Raw genomic sequence first — 24,697 nt, 5'->3', positions numbered from 1 at the left:
CTTAAATCCTTTTTGATTATATATATATATATATATATATATATATATATATATAAAAGCTTTAATGTGATTTTAAAGTTTTTAAATTTACTTAACGTTTAAAGTATGAATGGTTTATTTGCTAATCAGTTATAAACCTTGTTGGACTTTGTGATAAAGGTTATTGCTGACATTAAAATCAACTGTACGCAATAAGATGGGTTACTTCTGTAATAAACGGAAATTTGTTTGCTGTCAGAAAATGTTATATATTTGAAATTTTTTGGTGGAAGATTGTAACTTTGATATTTCTATTTCTAAAGTTCAAACTTACGAGTTATTTAATTTTCTTTTCAGCCCTTTCTATGGTAAAAATCATGTCAGTTTGACAGTTTATTCAGACTGAAGTAACATGGCTCAAGAACTGCTCTACCAAGACAATACTTTGCAGGCGACATTTTTCGGCAACCTCACTACAGTTCCAGAACCTCCTTCTAGACTAGTTAACATATTCATCAGCTCTACAAAATCAGGTTTGTTTGAAATTCTTACGATTACTTTCTAATTAGCTTCCAAGTTTGTCAATTTCTATTTTTTATGATTGCTTTTTATTGTTAAAACTGTCAATAAATTGATAAATGTACAGTGCCCAAAAGAAATAACAGACGAGGGAACTCTGGGATCAAATATTGGAAGAAATTAGCCTTCGTTGAGGACTTCTTGATTGACTAACCCACCTTTGCGTTACATGGAGAGGAAAACCAAGAATGGTTAGCCTGACGAACCTACCATGGTAAGTCTGATAGCAAGGGTACAACTAGGGGACCCGTCTACTATTGAGGATATTTTACAACAGCACTGTGGTCGGTGGTGCGAGCAGGGTGCGGAATTCATGTCGACCATCTGTCGAGGGGATTTGAACTCTGCCACCTCATTGGGAGACGAGTGCTCTATCCTGTAAATCACAAAGTATTTTGTTATTGGTAAATTCATATTAATCTTATTGCTCTAAAAGGAAAATAAAACACTATATCAAATCAGCGTAAGTATTTAAATTGAAGCAACACGCGAACAAAATAAAATGTGATCTTATTCATAAAAATGTTTGAGTTCCCCTACGGAAATTCATTCGGTAAAAAAATCAGTTACCATATCTGTTTAAAAACAAACCTTAGATATAGTTCTGCAGCACACAAAATTGTGTGAAATAATTTGTTTCCATTCTATAAGGATACAGACTAGTAAGGTATTGTTTCGTAGAAATTTTTTTCAGTTGAATCGAATAAGACCGAACAGGAATTAAAAGGGTTTTATTTTAAGCGTTGAAATGTTTTTTTTTTATATTTATGTAAAATGTACCATTTTTATTTAGCATTTATTATGAAAAAAAAAATCTTATGACTTCAAAATTATCAACTTATCAACTAGAATTTTATCTCATTCAACTCAGCATAAAAGTTTTCGTCGTAAAATGTACCTTACACGATCCGATAGACCCCAGATAGCAAACAAAATTTGTACATAAGTCATACATAAAAATAGTATTATTTATGCGTGAAACAGTGTTAACTATTAGCAATATTTAAACAACTTGTTAACTATTGGTTCTATTAACTCATGAGCAAGTTAGCGCAAGAAATTACATAAGTAACAATATACTCATTACAAATTCAAATCTATACTTTTTGTATATAAGCTACTTATAACATCTAAACTATTTGTCCGATCCTTTCACGATCCAGCATGTAAAAATAACATTAGGAAAAAATACCTCACTTGCCAATCTAGAAAAATTCGATCCTCTCCCACGAATCTCCCCTGTTTTCCTCAAAATGGGGAGAAGTAGAAGGTTCTCGGGTATCTTTAGGTATCCTTTATGAGGGCATGATAAAGATTTTTGTCAAAAAATATTGGTTATTGCATTTTACGAAGTATCATTTTACGGAAATATTAAGAAAGCTTAACTGATACCAGATTGCATGCTTAAAATATTTTTTCTCGCTGTTGAGTGAAAAGATATGATGAGGTCAAGCTCCTAACCAAAATTTTATGTTTTCATTATTGCAGTTTTCTATCCTTTTTTGGAGATAAAGATTAATCGTAATATTTTACTATTTTACATTAGTTAGATTATAATATTGATACGGTAAAATGTTGAAAATAACGTATTCAAAAAATTTTACGGTATAATTGATATATATTATTTTGCTAAATTGCAAATTTGACGAAATAATAATTACAATTAATTTTACATTCACCAAATTTGCGTTTTATATTAGATACTAATTAACGTCATTAATTGCAATGAATAGAACTACAGGGTGCCCCGTAAATGTTGTGGCAAGCTTCTAGAGGAAGTAGGGCACATCATAAGGATTAAGAATTGACCGGAAATGTTATAAGGGCACTTTTCTCTTTTGAACTGTTACATAGTGTGCCTTTGAACACTTGCCACTTTTATTTATCTAAATTATCATAATTTTTTTTTGTTTTTTATTGCTTTCAGTCAGAGACTAATATATAGCCAGAGTATTAGCTGTTTTATCTTAATTTAATGATTTGACGACTCTCTGGACAAGCTCGTCTAATCATTAAATTACGATAAAAACCACATTTCTGAACCTATTTTAATGGGACTCTCGACGATGACTAATAGTAACATAAGAGCCGCGATGGCTCAAGAGATAGTTTTCGCCTTCCAATGAGGTGAACCGGGTTCGAATCCCACGATGGCTGGTCGATACGAATCGGCATTCGGCTTGCAACGACCACAGTGCTGACGTGAAATATCCTCAGTGGTAGACGGATCATGGGCTAGAGTCCCCTTGCAGTCAAGCTAACGGTGGGAGGTTTAGTGGTTTTTCTCCCCGTGTAACGCAAATGCTGGTTATTTCCATCAAAAAGTCCTACACGAGGATAAATATCTCCCAATACTTGAACCAGCTTGTCTTCTGGATTGGGTTCAAAATTACAAGGCTACGGCATTGAACATTAGTAGTCGTAAGCCCAAAAATTGGGTCGGTTGTTCAACGATGGTTATAAAATAATATAAAATAATAGTAACATAAGAGCCGTGATAGCTCAAGGGATAGAACGTTCGCCTTCCAATGACACGAACCGGGATCGAATCCCAGCGATGGCTGGTCGATACGAGTTCCGCATCCGACTTGCACCGACCTCAGTGCCGACGTGAAATATCCTTAGTGGCAGACGGATCATGGGCTAGAGTCCCCTTGCAGTCAAGCTAACGGTGGGAGGTTTAGTGGTTTTTCTCCCCGTGTAACGCAAATGCTGGTTATTTCCATCAAAAAGTCCTACACGAGGATAAATATCTCCCAATACTTGATCCAGGAGTTTCCCTGTCTTCTGGATTGGGTTTAAAATTTCAAGGCTACGTGGTTCAACATTAGTAGTCGTAAAACAAAAAAATAGGTTAGCCGTTCAACAATGGTTATAAAATATAAAATAAAATAATGGTAACATAAAATTAACAGGAAATTAAAATATTTTAGAAAAATAAAAGTGCTTGTTCAAAGTCACACAAACAACATGTTCATAATAGGAAAGCGCCCCTAGCAGCATAAGATGACATTTCCGGTCATGGTTTCCTAGGTAATTCTTAATCCTTATGACGTGCCCTACTTCCCCTACAAGTTTGTCACAACATTTAGGGGATACCCTGTATAATTTGACGCTGTGTTCTTCTTTCTGAACATTTAAGAATAATTTTTTTGGTCATATTCAGTAATTCTCCTTTGAAACTATAAACAATTCAAATCTGTTTATGGAAACAATGTTTGCAATCATTTTGACTTATATAAGCGTTTTTCAATCATTTTTTGGTATTCAAATTTATTTTTATACATGTTTGGCTCTCAAATTTGTTAGGAACAACTATCTAACGAAAATTAGTCCTTTGCAAATAAATATATGCAATAACATTCTGCAACGACAATTTATTGTATAATATCTGAAGTGTACAGTGTATAAGTCTCAAATTGATGAGAATTACTATCAACTTTATGAATTATTCAGTTTCCATTTGATATTATTCAAAGTTCATTTTAATCCTATAACTCACAAAAGTTTTGTATATCATTAGTTTTCCAATTCCATTAACGTGCATGCTGTTCATATTTCTATATATTCCTTCTAATTAACTTATGCTATTAAAGATTGTAATTCCATATCAGAATTTAGAACTTGATATTAAGTAAAGATAATAGGAGAAAACGAGTTAAAAGATTGCTTAATGAGAGTTAGAAAAACTATTTTCTTAATTGGCTTGAATCGATTAGTCAAAGATCCAAAAACGTATTTCAGGATTCTTCGTTTTCAATAACATAAAATTACGTAATTATAATGTTTCTTTTCTGTTATATAAACCATTTAATTAGTCACAGATTCATTGAAAACAAAAATGGCTTTTGTATTAATGAAAAACAGACAAGAGTGTTAATTTTGTCATGTTAATATAAAATATTTTATAACTTTTTCTATTTAATGGAAGCAATTTTCTTAATGTTTTGATAATTATTTTCGTGGACTGTTTCTATAAATTTTATATGAAAAAGCATCTTATCATTTTGCCGGCATCTAGCATTTTAACAAAAAAGAATGAAAGTTTATCTTCGTTTTGAGTAATATATATTTACACTGTAAAAATCTTTAGTGTATCTTTAGTGTATCTTTAATGTATTTTAACGTGTATTGTTAGTGTATCTTAACGTGTATCTTTAGTGTATCTTAACGTATATCTTTAGTGTATCTTAACGTATATCTTTAGTGTATCTTAACGCGTATCATTAGTATATCTTAACGTATATCTTTAGTGTATCTTAATGTATATCTTAAGTGTATCTTAACGTACATCTTTAGCGTATCTTAACATGTTTCTTTAGTGTATCTTTATGTCCTCTTCTACGCATATGTTTAATTTATAAACTTATTTTAAGAGTTGGTGCACGTATGCAACCTAAGTTACAAACATTTACTTTGTATTGTCTCATAAAAATATATTTACTGATTCTTATGTGTATCATATCTTATTGTAATTAAAAACTTTAGAGATACTAAATGATAAACAAGTTGGGTGGGGGCAACTACTTTACTCCAAAGTGATGTTCCACCATTTCAAAACTCAAGGATCATTCCTGCTGCTGTGATACACCTAGAATGCTCTTTAACGCTATTTGTTTAAGAGTTGCTGCCATCAACCATCATATTTGTAATTGAATATCACTAAAATTTATAACTACAATATTAGATATTATATGGCCGATATAACCTGGTTGGTAGGGTGTTTGTCTCATGTCCAAGAGGTCTTCAGTTCGATCCCTGCCGGCCGAAAGACTGTCTGTGAATGGTGAATAAATGGATGAATAAATGAATGTATGAATGGGTCAGCCCTATAAACAAGCTGTGACGTGTGTGTGGGTGAAGTCGTATTCCTGGCCATAGATGGCGCCACTGAAGAGTAATAAGTGAGCCCTCTGCCTTAAATTCGCTTGGTTTTATGTAACAGGCTTGATGATACTTGACAATTGGAATTAGAAACAACAACAACAGATATTATACACATAAGAATCAGTAAACTTATTTTTATGAGGTAATGTAAAGTAAGAATCAGTAATTTAGGTTGCATACTTGATAGATGACATAGATGGTGAAACTAAAAAACAAGGAGCACACCCTCTGACTTAAATTTGCTAGGTTTCACCTAGCAGGCTTGCTGTTATTTGGCAAGTGGCATTCGAAACAACAACAACAACAGATATTATACACATAATCAGTAAAGTCATTTTTATGAGATAATGTAAAGTAAGAATCAGTAATTTAGGTTGCATACATGCACTAATTCTTAAAAAAATGAGTTTGAATATCAAATATACAGCAGAGAGAATATTGAGACGAATTCGAACTAAGCTTAATAGAACTGGAGCAGACCGAAAATATATTTTATAAAATTACTTTACAAAGTTTACAGACTTGAACATTAAAATATAAATATCCTTAATACACAACAAAAACATTATACATATTTGTATGGATGAACTTTAGTTTCTGCAGATGAAATGCAACATTGATAACCACACTCACCCCCTCGTTATCGATTGTAAATAATTAAAGAGTAATCAAAACGAACCAACATTGGAATTTTTGGAAGCGAAAATATTTAACGTATGGTGTAACGGCGAGTGATCTTGGTGTAAACTTTTAACATTTTTAGAGCTTAGAGCTTTCATACACCCATTAAATTGCATAAGAAATTTTCAATTAGTGTTAACTTGTAAAAAAGTGCTAACATGTAAAAATTATTTTTTTTTTGTTCAGAATTGAATTTGAGAAGATATTAAACGTAAGATTTTACAGTATAGGTTAATTTGGAAGTATACTGGAAAGAAAATTTTTTTCACACTAGCCCCATGGGGTTAGGACAAATCAGAAAATTAATTTACTTACAGGTAAAAAGGCAAATAATCTGAAAATGAAACTAATTCTAGTCCTTAAGTACTATCTTGTGTAACTTAAATTACTTTGAAAATGTTAATTTAATAACTGTTAAAGCTCATTAATTACATAAATATTAATTTTTTCAACATCTTAATTATAATTTTTTTTGATATTTAAACAAATCGCAATTAAGCTTTATCATTAGATTTTTGATCCAATAAATTTGATTTGCAATGCTTTAAGCCACCTTGGCATACTATGAACAAATTTATAACGATAATAACAAATTCAAAATAGGCTAGAAAGTCTTAAAATGCTGGGAAAAAACTTTGCTTAACTTGTTCTTACTATACTATTTTGAATATTGTTGAAATCTAGAACTTTCGTGTTTATTCTTATGTAAATATTAATTTAAGTAAGTGGTTCGTTTTTTGGCCTATCACCACCTCTCGATGTTAATTGCCACCTATCACCCCCCCCCCNATCCCCCCCCCCCCGTAAATGTTGACTGCAACCTATCGCCCTTCTTTCTCTTTCTCACCCTCTCCCTTTTTTTCGTGTCTCAGAAAACTATGAGATGTAACTATAAGCATCAATAATACTGAATAAAAAAAAAGGAGAGTGTAATTTCTTTACATTTTTCTCTTTTCTTTATATCTTCAAAAAGAACAGATATTTGAAGAAAAGCAATTAAAGCAGGAGTAAATATTTTTTTTTATTGAGGGCGTTGATAATTAAAATTTGAAAAAACTATTGTTCAACTTTACAAAGACTGCCTTGTGCTTTAAGTTAAAGCATGAATGCTCATCAGACATCCGCTTTCAAGAAAATGTTCAACCTATTTGATTTACTGGACAGATCTTTTTTTTACCCAAAGTATGACGAGGAAGTTCAGAAATTTTAATTAATTAATTTATTTATTTATTTATTTTATTAATGTATTTATTTTATTAATTTATTTATTTTATTAATTTATTTATTTTATTAATTTTTTGGTTGTTAATTATCTGCATGACCTCTGAACTGCTGGTTCCGTATAGATTTTCAATTTCAATATTCGCTAGCTTTTCATAATTGTTTTCATTTATTTTTCATTTAATGTTCATCACCATATAGAAATCGCCCATTACATTTTGAGAACCACTGATTGCAATTAATTATTGCTGCACTTTCCAACCACACACACAAAAAAAAAAAAAAATTAATCAGTTTTTGGTTTGTTTNTCAGGCACGCTAACCACGTTTAATTGCTATACTAAAATTATAATTTTAATTTTTAGCACATTTTACAAGTCATGCCATATTTTTATAGAGTATTTCTTCCAATTTTGGACCTGTCATAAAACCCAGAAGACTGAAATAAAAAGATAATAAATCATAAAACTGTCCAAAAGATAAAACTGTCCAATGATAAAACTGTATAAAACAAAAAAGAAAAATAATCTTGAAATATTAGTTTTTAAATGACAAAATTATAATAAATGTTGCGGAAGTTTAGTAAAAATTCATTACTGACGGGTTGATCAATTTAGATTTAATCTACATTTAAGATAAATTTGAATTTGTTTTTGTTAATTAATTGTTTGCAATTTAATTCAAGAGTATTCTTGTCTTCTGAGGCCAAGGTTATGGAGATAAATATAATTATTTCCAATTCTTATACGAATATACTCTCTTAAAATGAAAGAGTTATTTCCCCTACTAGACATATTGATAGATAGATAAAAGCAAAAAAAAACGAAAAGAAAATTAATAAAAACAATAAGTATTTATTTATTGCGCATAAGCTGCAAGTAAATAGAACTCATAAAATTAATTCAAAATGTAGAGAAAACAACGGAAAAATTACAGAACAATGAAAAAAGAGGAAAAAAAAGAAACATAATAATAAAAAGAAAAATAACAAAAAACCAAAAGAAAAAAGAAATTTAAATTTTATTTTTTAAATATTAAATTTTATTATTATACCAGATTTTTAAAAAAAATTTTCCGGTTTTTTGTTATTTTTCTTTCTTTTCCCCTTTTTTTCATTGTTCTGTAATTTCTCCCTTGTTTTCTCTACATTTTGAACACTTATATATACATATATACGAATTTCCCACTATATACGATTTTAGTTACAAAGCAACTGTGTTTTTTTATGTATATTCTACGCAATTTAGTCAAATATTTTCAAAAGTTTCTAAATAGCAAATCCAGCTTCTAGCTTAATGAAAAGGTTGACAGACGAGACAAAAAGTAGTAATTTTTTTTTAGTTAAATTTACATAACAAGGAGGAAAACCTTTAAAAAAAACCAATTACCTTATTTAACGGAGACCTTAAGTATTGATGAAATGGCCGACGTATTTCAGGCAGGAAAGGCAAAGTTGAATAGAGCTCTTTATCTTTTCTAAAGTTCTTTTTCTTTTTTTTATCACGGCTATCTCGAAAGGTTGGATTGAAACTGCATTTTAGGAGAAACTGTTTTTAAGCCCAAATTACCCACGCTGTAAGAGCTGACGCTGTATTTATTGGGTAAGTACTCCGTTTTTTCCTTCTTTCTTTTCCCGGCAATTTTGTCCACCGAGGCATAGCGAAAAAGAAACAGAACTAAAACAGAAGAAAAAGTATTAAAGAGAAAGCCAGACAAAAAAATATTCCAAAAGAAGAAGAAAAAATCCCGAAAATCAATAAAAAGCTTCATTGAAGTGTTCTCGAAAAAGCTTCTATGTGTTACAAACTGTGAGAAAAATAACAAAAATGAAACACTTTTTTGAAAGTTAGGTTATTAAATTAGGTATTCTGAAATATCATTTCCGCGTAGTCGTTTGCTCAGCAGATTAGAAATGTTAAAATCGTTGCAATTTACGAAGAATAAAAGTTTCACACTTTCAGTAGAAGTGTTTAGAAAATGCGTTAGATTCTTCAAAATTTTGAAGTTTAATAATATATGGGGTGTACTGCAGTCACCACCAGTGAAGTGTATTTTTGGAATTCTTATTGAAATGAAAGGCTCTCAAATAATATTTTCGAAAGAACAAAACGATCACTTAATATAAGAAAAGAATCACACTGAAAAATTAAAAATATGAAAACCAGTTTGATTACTGAATTGGAGAAGAAAATGCTCTTGGTAACCTTATTCACCTGATCTCGATTTTCCTCTGCAATCTAACTGTTTTTGATGTTTTAATTATTAATAGAAATTCACTTCATCTACAGAAATTCATTAAATTTCTATAATTACTGCCTATTTTTTTCTTTTTTGCTTAAGTATTAGTTTGTGATCCTTAATGTGCGTAGAATTTTGACACATGTTTTAACTGGAATTCTGAAACTATATAGTAAATGCTGCGATAACGGAACATCCTGCACAACTTACTTCAATATATATTTCTTCCTGACTATTTCTTGATCATGGCATGAACAAGAAAACGAAACTAAATAAACAGAAAAAATATTATTTAGCACGTTGAATGCCCCGCTAATTTTACATGGCTTGTCGGTCTGGCCAAAGTTATTTTTGTGTGTTCTATATTGCATTAATTTCTTCAAACCCTTTTAGTAACGATAATAATATAAAAAAATTAAAAGCATTAAAATTTTACTTGAATTATGTATTTCCAATAATCTTGGCTTCGCCGGTCACCGGTGACGTCTGTGGCGCTTCGAACAAACTCAGTGTCGGTCACAAGTGACCCCCATGGCATTCAGCGTGTTAAGAAAAAGCGAAGCAAAAAACAATTCCAAAGGAAAAAGAAAACGATCTATAAAATTAATCGAAAGTGTGACTGAAATGTTTTCGCAAAAGCTTTTATGTGACGCAAAATGTGAGGAAAAATAACAAAAATAAAATACTTATTTGAAATTTATGATAGTAAATTAGATATTTCGAGACGTCCTTTCACAGTAGCTGTTTTCTGTTCAGATTAGAAAGGTCAAATTGTTGTATTTTCGGAAGAATAAATATTTCTTAATACAAGAAAAAGTTTTTTTAAATTATTTTAGCTTTTGATAAAATTTTGAAGCTGAATATAGAAGGTCAATAAAACAGAAAAAATGCATTACGCCGCTTTACATGTGCGTTTATTGTATATTTCCTGAATATGCTAACAAGTGAAATATCTAATTACTTCAGTCATCATCCATATTGGGGAATTTTGAATTCTTTTCGAAAAAGAAGTAAAATTTATATGGAATTAGTAGAGACTAAAAAGGTTTTTTAGCAAGTACAAGACTAAAACTATAAAAAAAAGCAATCACTGCTGAGGAAGGAATGGTTAAAAACTTCAAAACCAGTTTTATTAGTGTGAAAAAGCCATAAGAAATTTTCAAGAGTGTTTTCTAATTTCATCCAGCAATCAAACTTGTTTTGATATTTGAATCTCTAATATTCAATAATGATTGCCTTCCTCAACAGTTAATCGTCGAATTTTGCCAACTTTTTTTTTGCTTGAATATTAGTTAGTGACCTCTAATACATGCGTGAATGAAATGTTTTTGGAACAAAACAATGTCTGCTTATGGTAAAAACTGCGAAAAATTATTTAGAAGACTTTTCAATCATTCAGAAGTGATGTTCGTTAGATTTCATCTGCATTTATACGAAAAAGAGATTAACGGAGGCTGCGCTGCTCCTTTTTTTTTTAGTAGAAATTTATCTCTTTGGTAATTATACAGATAAAAATAAGCAAAATCAGCATGGTATGACGCCAATAAGTTAAGGATTTGAAAACTATGTAAAACTTTGTGTTTATTTTACATATAGTTACGATGAATGAAACGTATTTCTAAAAATGTAAGTAACTTTAATAATAATTTAAATGAAAAATGCTATGTATTTGATGTAAGTTCATGTATAAAATTGTGATAAATTTAGACAATAAAGTGTGGATCATGATCAATGGAATTATTTAAGTTCTAAGATTCTAAACTATTTAAGAGTAAAAAAAATTAAAAGTCTAAATTTATTTATGTTAAACTCCTAATAATTAATTAAATTAAATTAAGAGTCTAAATGATTCTGAGTGCAGTTAATTTCTCTTATCAAGAGTCATTATTCTTTACTTAATCTTCCAATGTCAACCCATCGAGAAAAGCCACACATAATTATAAAATAAAAACAGTTTTGTGCATAAATAAGTAGAATTAATTAACACAGATTTTTTATTTAAAATTTTCTACTCCTAACAACAACAAAAAAACAGATATTTACCAAGAACTTATTAACCCATCTTTTGAAACGAATTGTATCTATCTATCTATCTATATATCNATATATTATAGAATATATATCTATATTATAGAATATATATCGAATATATATGGAACAGAGAAAATAAAGGGATACTGGTGATCCATCTGCGTCAGGGTTACACAAAAAATTATCCCTAAAATTGTCAAATTTTGGTCAGTTTATACTTTTTGCGTATAAAGGGGCTTCGAAAGCTGTAGGGATGGGTATGGATAGCCCCCTAATATTAGTGAAAATATATTTCCAAAAGTATAAAAAATTAATTTTTTTGAAACTTTGTCATAGCGAAATGCAAAGGAAAAACAACAGATTCAATGTTGTGATTGACAGCAAAATGTAGATATTATCTTTATGAGACTATCTCAGTTTCAAAGACAACAGCTGGGTTCTCCATCTTTCATAGGATTTGGAGCGAAAGAGATTCCCGTAAACTTTCTCTCGATGTAATGTCATCTTCTCCTGAAATTGTTCTGCAATCATTAATCATACAGATATTGGATTACTTTGGGAAAGAAGATTTTCTTAAGAACTGGGTTAACGTGTTTCTTTTTTTTATTCTTTCACGATATTTGTTATTCAAAAAAAGTTGTGTTTTCATAAATTAGATATCTTTTCATAAATTAGATTTCTATACTAGTTTTGCCATGAGCAAAGCTAGTATAATATATTAAAGTTTACAAGTAAAGTTATTATTTTGTTTAATCTAAGTTTCAAAAGTTCATAGTTAAAGTTAGGCAGTATTTTGCAATTTCAGTTATGAAAACAAAAAGAGTTTATAAATTTGTGTTATCTTAAATTAGATATGTTTAAAATTCTGTTCAGAAAATATAAATTTTACTATTAAACCTTCGATTTGTTTTGTACATGCATGTAATAGAGATTAATAACTCTGAAAAATTATTAGTTTAATTTATGCCAGATTATGAAATAAATTATGTAGTTTAGTTGTTGGGAGAAACAAAGAATAAGAAAAAAGTAATGGTAGATTAAATAAAAGCAGAGTTTCTTTCATTATCTATTTTTTTAATTGCTTTAAGCAAAACAGTTGCATAATTTCGGTCCTGGATCTTAATTCACTTTTCTCTGCTTTGTTTGATTTCAACAAATGATACTGGTAAAAAAGATGTGTCAAATATTAAGAAGTTTTTTATCAAATTACGGTAAAAATTGCCGATACTTAAGATACCGGTACTTTTTACCGAGAAATTTCTACTGGAATATGTTACGGAACAAAAGCCTGATATACCGTAACTTTTAAGGAAATAGTTACCGTAAAAACTCTGAATCACTCTAACGGAATAAATAGTACTGTAAAAACTACGTTATAATATTTAACGGTAAAAAGAGATTTCACATTAAAATGAATTTTACGGATGATGCATTCTAAGTACCGCACTTAATACCGCAATTTAAATCCTGAATTTTTCAGGGTACCTGCACGTTGTACCTACTATAAGTCCTCCCATCGCAACGGAGGTATGTATACCATAATGAACATGAATGCCATATTTCTTAAAAATAAATAATAATTGCTCTCTCAATTTTCATACTTCATTTTTTTTAAAAAAAGCGTTGCCGTGAAGACGCTAATAGGAAAATTCAGATGATTAAGTTAAAATTGTGATGTAAGAATAATTTATAATTTACATGAATAATTCGTAAAAGATATAATATTTTATGAAGAATTTAAATTATCATTAATTTCTTGAAAAACAGTTAAATTAAGACTGGATATTTTTAATAGTTTTAGTAGTGCCTTAACTTAGCATTGATGAAACTTAGAAAACGAAAAATATACGATGTAAATGGAAAATTAAAGATTGATTAAAATTTGTCAAAACTGCCACAAAGTTTTGTTTTATCTTCTTATCGTGATTTAAAATATTAATGAACTATAAATCAATAAAATAGTCACGACTTCAGTCTGTACTAGTTTTTTTAATAAAAAAATACGCAATATTAAATAAAAAAACTTCAATTTGGTTTAAGTAGGTCAAAACTGTAATAATATTTTGTCTTTCTTTTAAAATATGATAAAAATGATTGCGTTCAGTTACAAATGGTGCAAAAATAAAATTGCATTGTTGCATAATGCATAAACTATTTCTCTTTCACTGGTCTCTGAAATGACATCATAAAATGAATTGTACATAAATTATCGTTGTTGGCAAAGCCTGGAGCAATACAATGGTGTCAAACTAAATTACTTACCTTCAAGCAGATGGGCATTCCCTTTGCTTGTCCTCCATTAAATTACATCCATAATGACATATATGTGCCAAATGCAACATTTTGTCACTATTAAATAGAGATGTTTCGCCAAGAAGCTTACTTTATCTAAAAGAGGAGGCTTTAGAAGTAAATGAATTGAAAATGTATGTCTGTTGGCTGAAGCTTCAAAATAAATTTCCTTGCACAACAGAATTGATATGTGCTAGAGTGCCAAATATTTAACATATTTTTTTGATAGAAATGTGAAATGAATATTTGTTGAATAATAATTATGTGGAGTAATAATTATAACACAATATAAATTTCAGTTAAGTGGTGTTTCTCAATTAGATATAATTTTTAGAATCATTTAGAATATCACTTTAGAATCACTTAGATCATCATTTCAAAAATGATTTTAGAATAATTTAAAATATCATTTGAGAATAATTTAGAATATCGTTTTAGAGTATTTTAGAATATCATATTAGAATCATTAAGAATATAACTTTAGAATCACTTAGATCATCATTTTAAAAATGATTTTAGAATAATTTAGAATATCATTTTAGAACATCATTTTAGAATCATTTAGAATATCACTTTAGAATCACTTATATCATCATTTTAAATATGATTTTAGAATAATTTAGAATATGATTTTAGAGTATTTTAGAATATCATTTTAGAATCATTTAGAATATCATTTTAGAATCATTTAGAATATTATTTTGGACTCATTTAGAATATCATTTCTGAATAATTTAGAATATCATTTTAGATTCTTCAACTGATATTTTTAGAATAAGTTGATATATTCATTGTTGTTTCACGAGTCATATGAAATAGTGTTTGGATTTCTAATTATTGTAAAAACACAAAAATATAAAATAAAATTAAAGTGTAATAGATACACGGAATTTGAATATATACAAGTAAGATACACTGCATTAGATACACTGAATATGAATACACTGATACACTTCATGTAATACAATAAACAATCTGTTATAAAATATCATTATATCATCAAATTTATATGGCAACAAGTTAAAATGTACATCTATTTTTAAGACTGATAAATTGTATTAAATGGTGAAATTATATGGAATTAAGGAGACAAAATTACTTAATTTTGATCTACAAAATCAAACAATTTTTTATAAATGTTTCGGAAATTAAGAATTGCACGCAAATTTCGCTTGCAAGTTTGATAGGAATAACCTTTTAACTACCTTATTAATCATTTTAAGGCACTGAAAAGTAATCACAATTAAAAATAGTTAATGGATTTAAGTGATTCTAACTCGTTTAAATGTAAAATATTGTGCATTTGAAAATAAACATATAGATGAGTGCAAATTACTCAAAGCAATAGTGTGTAGGGTTGCAGATTGTATTAAAAAGTGGACTATCGATACTGCAAAAACAGATGGTAAATGATAGGCGTTATTAATTGTTTAATCAAAACTTACATGCAAGTTTGTGACAAATATAGCTTTTTTAAATAAATCATTTTAAGACATAAAATAAAAAACGGACAATAAATATGAAATTTCAAAATATTCTTTATTTAAGTAATGAACTATACAAATAAGATATAAAAATACATTTCAAAATGTCTTATATTTATGCAACAGATAAATAAATTGTTAATTCTTTCTTCTTCATCATTAGTTATCATTTTTGTCTCCAAGTCGTTTAGTTATAATGTTGTCTTGGTACAGATATTTGAAAGACTTGAGAGTGTCTAAAGTTAATCCATCCCGATTTCTTTTCAAATCTTAATTTCTTTTCTTTTTTGATTTTCTGAGTTTGTTTTTCATTATTTACCAAAAATTCTATTTTAGTTTAAGGTTGAAATAGTGTTATAAAATAAGTTTTTTTTTCTTTAATATTTATTCCATTATCATCCAGCCATTTTGCGTTTGTCTTGAACTTAAAGGTTTAGCATTATCTTGTTATGATAAAAAGCCGTTATGGTAATGTATTCATATAGTGAAAATGTTTATATTAGTGATATCAATACAGTATAAACGACTTAACAGTTACTATTTCAATAACAGAAAATCACATTTTACCACTGTACCCAAAACATTAACTTAAAATAATGACTGGGTAAAGATTTAGTGCATTTATATTTGCACAAAACAGCAAATTAGTTGAAAAATGATTACTTCAAAAATCTAAACATTTTCAAAATTCCTCAATAAGTTTTTTAGTCCATTTAACATAAACAGCTTTTCATTTAGACGTTAAAAGAAGCACTGAACAATTAGCACTTTCGAACAATCATAAAGATCAATCATAAATTCAAGTATCATAAAGAAAACCACTTTTTTTACCGGGGTGTGGCCTTTTTACTTTCAACTTCTGCAAATTGTTCAAAACTCAGATTATTTTTCATGCTAAGCATTATATTCAACGCTTATAATTTACTGAGGAGTCCTTCTGGTCTTCTTTGAGAAACTTCATTATTTTTTAGATGTCTTTTCATACAAAAAATTGCATCTTTCCAAACATTTCCATCAGTTTTTGGATGCCATGATTACGCATCTTTTTAAAGTTTTAAGTTTATTTCCAACTCTTTTTTGCTCGACTATAATTCTTGACTCATATCAAATTTTTAAAGTGATATATATTTCTAAATAAATTTTTTTTGGTTTGTATGGAATTATTGTGTTTGGTAATTTAATTCCATTTTAGCGTCTTTTATATTGAAAATAATACTTTGACAAAAATAACCGAAATGCGTACTTTATTAAGCACGGTATACAGTTCTTAGTCCTTACAGCTCTTTCGAATATGCACTTACATTTGAAAATCAGTTTCCTGACGTATAGAATAAAGAATCTAGGTAAAACGTCACAGTGACATTTAAAACGAGAACCAGTCAGCCACCATTTTCCAAAAAATTTTCCAGTTATTTTTTCGATAGGAGTGTCTTTTTCCTTTTTTCTACAAAAAAGAAATTCGTCATCTTATGTTCCCCTATGTAATCTAAACTTAAGCGTTCAGAAAGGTAATGCTATTTTATGCTTATTTCCGATGATTCTGTTCTGCTTTAGCAAAAGAACGCCCCTTTCTTCTCCATAAAATATTAAACACCGCCTTACGACTATATAAATATATAACTGTGCATTATTATGGAACCAGTGTAACCTTAATTGATATGCATAAGTAAAATTAAAATAAAATTCAGTTTGTTTGTTCCCATTAAAAATTACTTTTAACTTACCATTAAAAACAACTTTTTACTGCTCAGATTATAACAATTTTCATTCAGCTTTCTGCTGATGATGCGAAAATTGAAACTTCATCAGTTTTGTTACAACAAACGTATTTTATTTTCCCTTAAGATCGGTATGTTATGAAGAACTTGAGTTTTGATTTTTAAAGCGAATGTTAATTGAGCATTTAATATCTTTCAGACTTAGAACATGAACGCAGACAACTACATGAAGTGATTTTACCACAGCTTCAGAAAGACTGTTCTGCCTTGGGTGTAGATATTCAGTTAGTGGACATTCAAAGTGGCGAAGACGAGGATGCAATCCTTGAGCCAACAGCTATAGCTCAGCATTTAGAAGAAATAGAAGATTGCTGTAAGACATCTCTTGGTTGTTTCTTTATGGTGAGTATTCTAAATACTTAAAACTTGTTCTTATATATCCAGTCAATACAGTAGTGCTTGACACTTACATAAGCGACACTTCAATTTAGCACTAGAAACGGCGTTGGGGTCATTTTGAACTTTTCTGCCATTTATGTTGTTTTTGAAGATACATGTGAGCTTCGAAACTTATATTTTATTATGCGTCAAATTTTCATGTGTTTTTGTTTATTAAAATAAATAATCATAGGAATATCTAAAAAAAGCCAAAATGAGTCATTTTGACCCTTTTAAGAAAAACTTACATTTTTGAAGTTTTTGCCTTTGATTTTGCAAAGCTGGAGAAAAGGATTTATAGAGCAGAAATATCGGGATTCACTGTGTTTTGAATAATATTGCACAATAGCTTACGTTAAATTATATGATTCCTTAGATTCTATGTTCGAAGTAGCTTAATTGAGCTGTAATTGAATTACAAATTCGTTATTGCGTCTGAAAGAATCCATGCATATCCTGGTTATAAATAGTTATTTTTGTTATACTACTGGTCAGGAAAGAACTGTTGGCGAGTCCTAAGTAGATTCCAAATATTTTTAATAATAATATATATTAAAATACATCCTTATAGTATATGTAAAGTTAACATGTAATATTTCTCAAATTGTTAACAAAGAAAGTATGATCTGTTTAAAATAATTAAATTTAGTTCAACTACAATTGTATAAAAGATACATTATGCTGTGACTAGATTAGATGAAGATTTTAATTAGTTGAGAAAGATATTTTTTAAAGTTCTCAGAAAAAAATATGTCTAAGGTTTGTTAGCATTTCTTATTTCTCATTTTTTTAAACACAAAAATTCAAAAATTCGCTAAAGTTTTTTCTCCATTTATTCCAGTCAAATTTAGAATTATTCAAATAAAATACAATTCTATAATTATTTAAATATTTAAAACAATTGTGTTATTTATATAGAGTGAATGTAATATAATAACACTGATTATATTTAATTATATGCAATGAAAGACATTTTTTAATAATTATTTCCTTAATATCAATTTCATTAAATCTTTGAGAAATAAATTGCTATTAAATTCTATTATTTAAACCACAGTCAGACGGGAAAAAAACACATAGCACTAAAAAATTTATAAAACAATGTATGAAATATTGTTAAATAAGTTATCAAATCGGCTTGCGTATTTGGATTGTATTGATAAAAGTTAACACAAAGAAATGCATATATATAAAGAAAATTAAGTATTGAGAATTAGTTATTTATTCATAAAGAATAAGTTCGCAATTAATTTCGATTAAAATTTAAATATATTATTTTAAGAAATAATTTCAGATTTGTGATAAATAAATTTTAAACATACATTTTCCGAGATACATGTTATCGAGATTGCTGTTACTCCAAGTCAGAAAAGTCTATTATTTCTTTTTAACCGAGTTTAAAAATGATCTCAAAGGAACGATCTAAACAGGAGAATATAGTACGAGGGTTGCTATTTATATTTCTGGCCTAATAATGGAAAAACAAATATGTAGGATCGAAATTGGTTTTATTGTTTTTCAAACTATTCTCCATGATGATCAATACACTTTTGCATGCGTTTGAACCAATTTTCAAAGCACTTTTTCCAGTCCGATTGAGGTAACTCCAAAACATGCGTTTTGAATGCATCAACCGCTTCTTCGGGGGTCGAAAATCGTTGTCCACGTAATTTATTTTTGATGTGTGGGAATAAGAAGAAGTCATTGGGTGCCAAATCAGGGCTGTACGGCGGATGACCCATCAGTTCGATCTTTCGCTCCGTCAGAAATGCCTTTGTTTGAGTCGATGTGTGAGAGCTCGCATTGTCATGATGAAGAATGATTCGCCTGTTCTTCTGCTTTTTTCGAATTTCTCCGATGACTTCTGGCAAACAAATGGTCGTGTACCATTCAGAATTGACCGTCCTGCGTTGCTCTAACGCCACTGTTGCCACATGACCGTTAATGCCGAAGAAACAGGCAATCATTTGTTTCGATGTGCTTCTTCCTCGAACAACTTTTGTTGGTTTTGCCTCGTCTTGGAAGACCCATACAGTTGATTGCTGTTTTGTTTCCGGCTCATATGCATAGATCCATGATTCGTCACCTGTGTAGATGTTATACACAGCCTTTGATGTACCTTGAACGTATTTTTCCAACATTTCCTTGCACCAATCGACACGAGCCTTTTTTTGAGCGTTTGTCAGATTATGCGGGATCCAACGCGAACAAATTTTTTTTACGCTCAAATGTTCATGCAATATTTTATTGATGCTAGTCATACTAATGTCCAAAGACGCCTCTATCTCACGGTATGTCACATGACGATCTTGCTTTATCAGTTCACGCACAGCATCGATCTTTTCTGGCACAACAACGGATTTTGGACGACCTGCACGGGATTCGTCCTGGATCGAACATCGACCACGATTAAATTCGTTATACCAATTTTTTACAGTGCTGTAGGATGGCGCTTTATCGCTGAATAAAGAATTAAGTTCATCGAAGCACTCTTGTCTTGACAATCCACGTCGAAAGTTATGAAAAATAATGGCACGAAAATGTTCACGATTCAATTCCATTTTTTGAAAGAGAAGAACTTTTCAATTTACTGTCAACAACACAAATGAAGCTATAATGGTAAATCGTCTGCTGAATTTATGTTTAAAAATATCAAACTTTTGATTAAAATCGTCTGCGGTCGCCTAGCAACACTTACTGTTGCCAAGGCCAGAAATATAAATAGCAACCCTCGTACTTTAGACAACAGGTAGTTGCTGAAAAAGTATATAAATCAATTTGATTAAAAGCCTATAGTAGTTACAGAAAGTATTACTATTTTTACGGTGGATGTTTGTCAATTTTATATTTTGAGCTAGTCCAAGATATCAAAAACAGTTGCTCCGGCTTATCATTTAGTATAAATACGAAAAATGCCTGTGCTAAAAAAATTTTTTATGATCTTATGAAATCTATAAATTTTAGAAATGCTTCAATGGAATAAAATTTGGTATAAAGTTTATGATCTGCTTTAGCTTTGTAAACGTCATTATAAACAAAATTAGGTTGCATAATTATTCCTTTTCAATCATCTAATGAAAGTCCAGAAAACTTGATCTCAAAATGAGTGTTATACAAGTTGAATATCCAATGAGGTAAGGTATATGTTGTGTGCATCAATATCCCTTACTTCAGAAAAAAATTCCTAAATTGTATGATAGAATTCGTTTACAAAAAGTCTATGTTAATAAACAAAGATTCAGAGTATTTTTCACAAAATTTCTTAGCCGTTTGCATACGGTTATTTTGAATTTTTTTATCACTGTGTATTGAATTAAGCTTTATTAAGCTACTTAATTATGTTATTGGTAATATTTTAGAAATAATATATATTACAGTATTGAAATTTTGTTTAAAATAATATGTTTTTTTGAAGAACAACTAATATTTTTACTATCCTCTAATCTATTTGCTGATTTAGAATAAAATATTTTTTAAATATTATTTGTACACTTTAAGCTACTATTAACTAAAGTAATTTTCCAAAAAAAAGGGAAAGAAAAAAGAAATAGTGACATTAAACCCTAACTTTTAGAAAACAAAATAAATAAGGTTTATAGATATTAAAGTTCATACTCACCGTTCCATTAAAAAAAATAACTTTATTCTTTTTCTCTACTTATTAACAAACAATTGTCACCTTTGTCACTTGCCATAATTTAATTATTATTGTTATTTTTAAGTTGTGCTTATAAATTATATATTCATCTCTTTTTTAATGATATTTATTTGCAGTATTTATTCGTCATCTATTCTTACTATTATTCTCTGTTTTGATTTTTTTTCTAATTTTGATTCGTTTTTATTTTAGTTTTGATCATTATTTAAACTTAAGGCATAAAAATTAAAGTCGTGTTTCTGAATTATAAGGAAATATTATAAAGAAATATTATAATATACTAATACATATTAATCAAAATATTAATAAAAAACTTACATGGTTACCATTTTACATTTATTAGAAGATAAATAACTGTTTTGAAAATTTTTATGTAATTGTCCTTTACAAATAATATAATAAATACAAAATAACTATTTATAATTGCAAAATCAAAGGATTATGGAAATCTGTATGAGAAATTACCTTTTCATATTATTAATATCTTTGGCGAAAGAGAATTTAACCAATTTCTGTAATAATAAAAAAAAAAAATTCTAATTTAAAAAACAAGTTCTTGGGCAATGTTACAATGATAAATGAGCAAAATTATTGATTTTAAATTTCATCACAATAGAATTGGAATAAAATCTTGCTCTGTGGAACAAAAATTAAAAAAAAAATTTTTAAATCTATGATCTAGTTCAATTTTTACTTACATAAAAAGTTTACATGAAGGAAGTAAATCTCGATAAAGCTTTAAAACTCTTTTTTTTCATTTCTTTAGTAGAAAAAAAATTATTTTGTTCTTATACATCCGACGGAAAAAAAAACAGTCATTCATCTCTAAGCACTTAGACGATAGGAAAAAAAACTGACCACAACTTTCTCAACTAATAAATTATCGCATTTTTACTAATGGTCATCAGTGTGTACTTTACTTGCTGACAAAACCCCACAATTAATATCATTGAGCTGGTATTGTGTGTATTCATCAGTCATATTTGAAGCGAACACAATCTTCTCATTATTCTTGAAGGATCATTTATCTTGTTTTGAATTATGGTTTGCAGACGCCATTTTTGTAGAATATGAAGAAGTAAAGTGCTTCTCTGGGATAATATATTTCATTACTACAAAATATGAGGACAAAATACGACAGTTTCTTGAAACATACAGTTCGTTAAAAACAGAATTTCTTCCCAAATATTTGAATTCAGTTGAAAATCATAATTCATCAAAACCGAATTTAAATTGAAAACTGTCATATATATATATATATATGACATATAGCCTATAACTCGTTATATTAAAGAGTGTACAATTTAGCTTTCTCTATTCATTTAAAGAGTACCAGTAGTAACTACCATCTCGTATTATTTTACGTATTATCATGTGATTCTAGCTCAGTGAAATCAGGAAATTACCTGAAAACTAACCTCAGGAAAGGTGCGAAATCTCTCCAATGAAGGCGTACTGACATCTTCGCTTGCTACGGTGTAGCCTTAAAATAGTCTTGTGCCGTTAAACTATACATATTTTTTAATCAATTAACAAGTAATCCTTTAAAAAAGTGTCATTTCTGAGCAAAAGTATGCAAGATTTGAAGTTTAGAACTTTTTTCGAAAAATACAGTTAAGTAACCGACAGCAGTCTATCCATCCATCCAATTAATCGTAAAGTTAACGATTAAGAACATTTCTTTAACTTTGCAATTGGGTATGGTTAAAAATTCTTGAACACAAAACCATATGGTTTAGTAACCATATACAACCAGCATGGCTTCAAACCCGAGAAAATGAAATGAAATTTATCCGGATATTGAGAATACATTGGAATTAGAATACGTTAGCACTTTCGTAAGGTAAATGATATTATAGTTTGGTTGCTGCTGAGTTGTGTTCCGTGGAAATCCGTGGAAGTAATCCGTGGAAAGTGGCTTTATCAGTATTTCTAGTGGAGTTATCTATCGTGAGAGATGAAAAGTACCACCTTTTTCTTATATTTGGCAGCTCTGCAGTGCTACCAATTATGCATGAATTTGAGTTTCGTATTACAATAGTCCAATGTCCCTAGTTGAAGAATACAAGTATCTAGAAACTCCTCGTGCATTGAAAAATCGATGAAATATTGAGGTGACAATGCTAGGATTGGCTTAGCCGGTCATGAGATATTCTTTTATTACCGGCTTTGAATAGTCGACCCAATTCTGAGTTTACAACTATCAAAGTTAAACTTCGTGGTCTTGTGATTTTAAATTCAACACAGAAGATAAAGGAACTTGAGGATCAAGTATTGGAAAAAATTAGCCTTCATGGAGGGCATTTTTTCATGAACTAACCCACATTTGCATTTCTATAAACTGGAGAGAAAATGTGAAGAGGAAAACTATGAAACCTCCTTCGATAAGCCCGATGGCAAGGGGATTCTAACTCATGATTACTGAGGATATTTTATGCCAGCACTGTGTTCAGTACGAGTCAGGAGCAGAATTGACATCAAGCAGACACAGTTGGGATTTAAACCTGGTTCACCTCATTGAAAAGGGACCACTCTATCCCCTAAGCTGTCACTTACTTAACTGCTCTTTTGACTTCGCATTTATGGGTCATTTTCAAAATAGAAATATAATTTAGAAAAATGTTTCTTTAGAGAATGAATATTCGAAAAGCTTACTTAGCTGGAATTGAATTCTTTGATTTTTACTTAAAAGTAATTTTCCACCTAATTTGACAAACTGTACTAAATCTTACACATACTACTATTTTCACAACTAGATAAATTAAAATTAATAGTTGGCTTTATTGCAGTAACATAAGAAAGGCAAAGGAGGCTGGGTTACAGAAATTTAGTTGTTCCTGACGTATTAAATAAGGTACAATTACAAAGGCATTATTTTCAAAATACCTATTTCTGTGTATCAACAATTACTAAGATATATATTGAATTAATTTTAACGTTTTCAATATTATTTGAAATTTTATTTCAGTCAAAAAAATTACTTAAAGTTATGGAACATCAAAAGTGAAAATGACCCGTATACGAGTATGTGGTAGATTCTCTTGTCTATAACATCATCCGTTTTAGAAATTTTCTGAAGTTCAGCACTGATGGGTATAGACTTAGTAGCATAATAAAATAGTTCTGCTAACTGATGGTAGTCGCTTGTCTTAAAATTAAGAGGTTTGATGACAAAATTATGAAAATTTTCATTAGTCCAGTTCTCGAGCCTCCAGAATTTTTCTGGAGCTAAGTCTCCCCAGAAAGGATCGTTGGGGTTAATTATGACAGTAAATAGCTTTTCTAGATGACCATAAAAACCTGCTCTTTGAATCACGGGATCCATTTCTTGCTTCAGATCATTACTGAGAAACAGAGACGTAGTTGCTCAAGGGATGGAACGTTCACCTTCCAATGAGGTGAACCGGGTTCGAATCCCAGCAATAGTTGGTTGATGCTAATTTCACATCCAGCCCGCACCGAACATGGTGCTGTCGTAAAATATCCTCAGT

General features: G+C 29.5%; 1 protein-coding gene across 4 annotated transcripts in view; it reads left to right on the top strand.

The window, feature by feature from the left end:
• The window catches only part of LOC107456032 (protein qui-1), a 224,791-nt gene that overhangs the window by 88,749 nt on the left and 111,345 nt on the right, over positions 1–24,697 (top strand). For all 4 annotated transcript variants that reach the window (XM_016073796.3, XM_071181411.1, XM_016073797.3 and 1 more), the window contains 2 exons: positions 337–512; positions 17,310–17,512. In XM_016073796.3, the coding sequence (XP_015929282.2) occupies positions 392–512; positions 17,310–17,512 (324 nt within the window). In that variant the 5' untranslated portion in view covers positions 337–391. The remainder of the gene's footprint in view (positions 1–336; positions 513–17,309; positions 17,513–24,697) is intronic.

The sequence above is a fragment of the Parasteatoda tepidariorum genome, chromosome 5 (genome assembly GCF_043381705.1).
Source record: "Parasteatoda tepidariorum isolate YZ-2023 chromosome 5, CAS_Ptep_4.0, whole genome shotgun sequence".
In the NCBI taxonomy this organism is placed as follows: Eukaryota; Metazoa; Arthropoda; class Arachnida; order Araneae; family Theridiidae; genus Parasteatoda; species Parasteatoda tepidariorum.
This window is presented reverse-complemented; position numbering and strand designations above follow the sequence as displayed.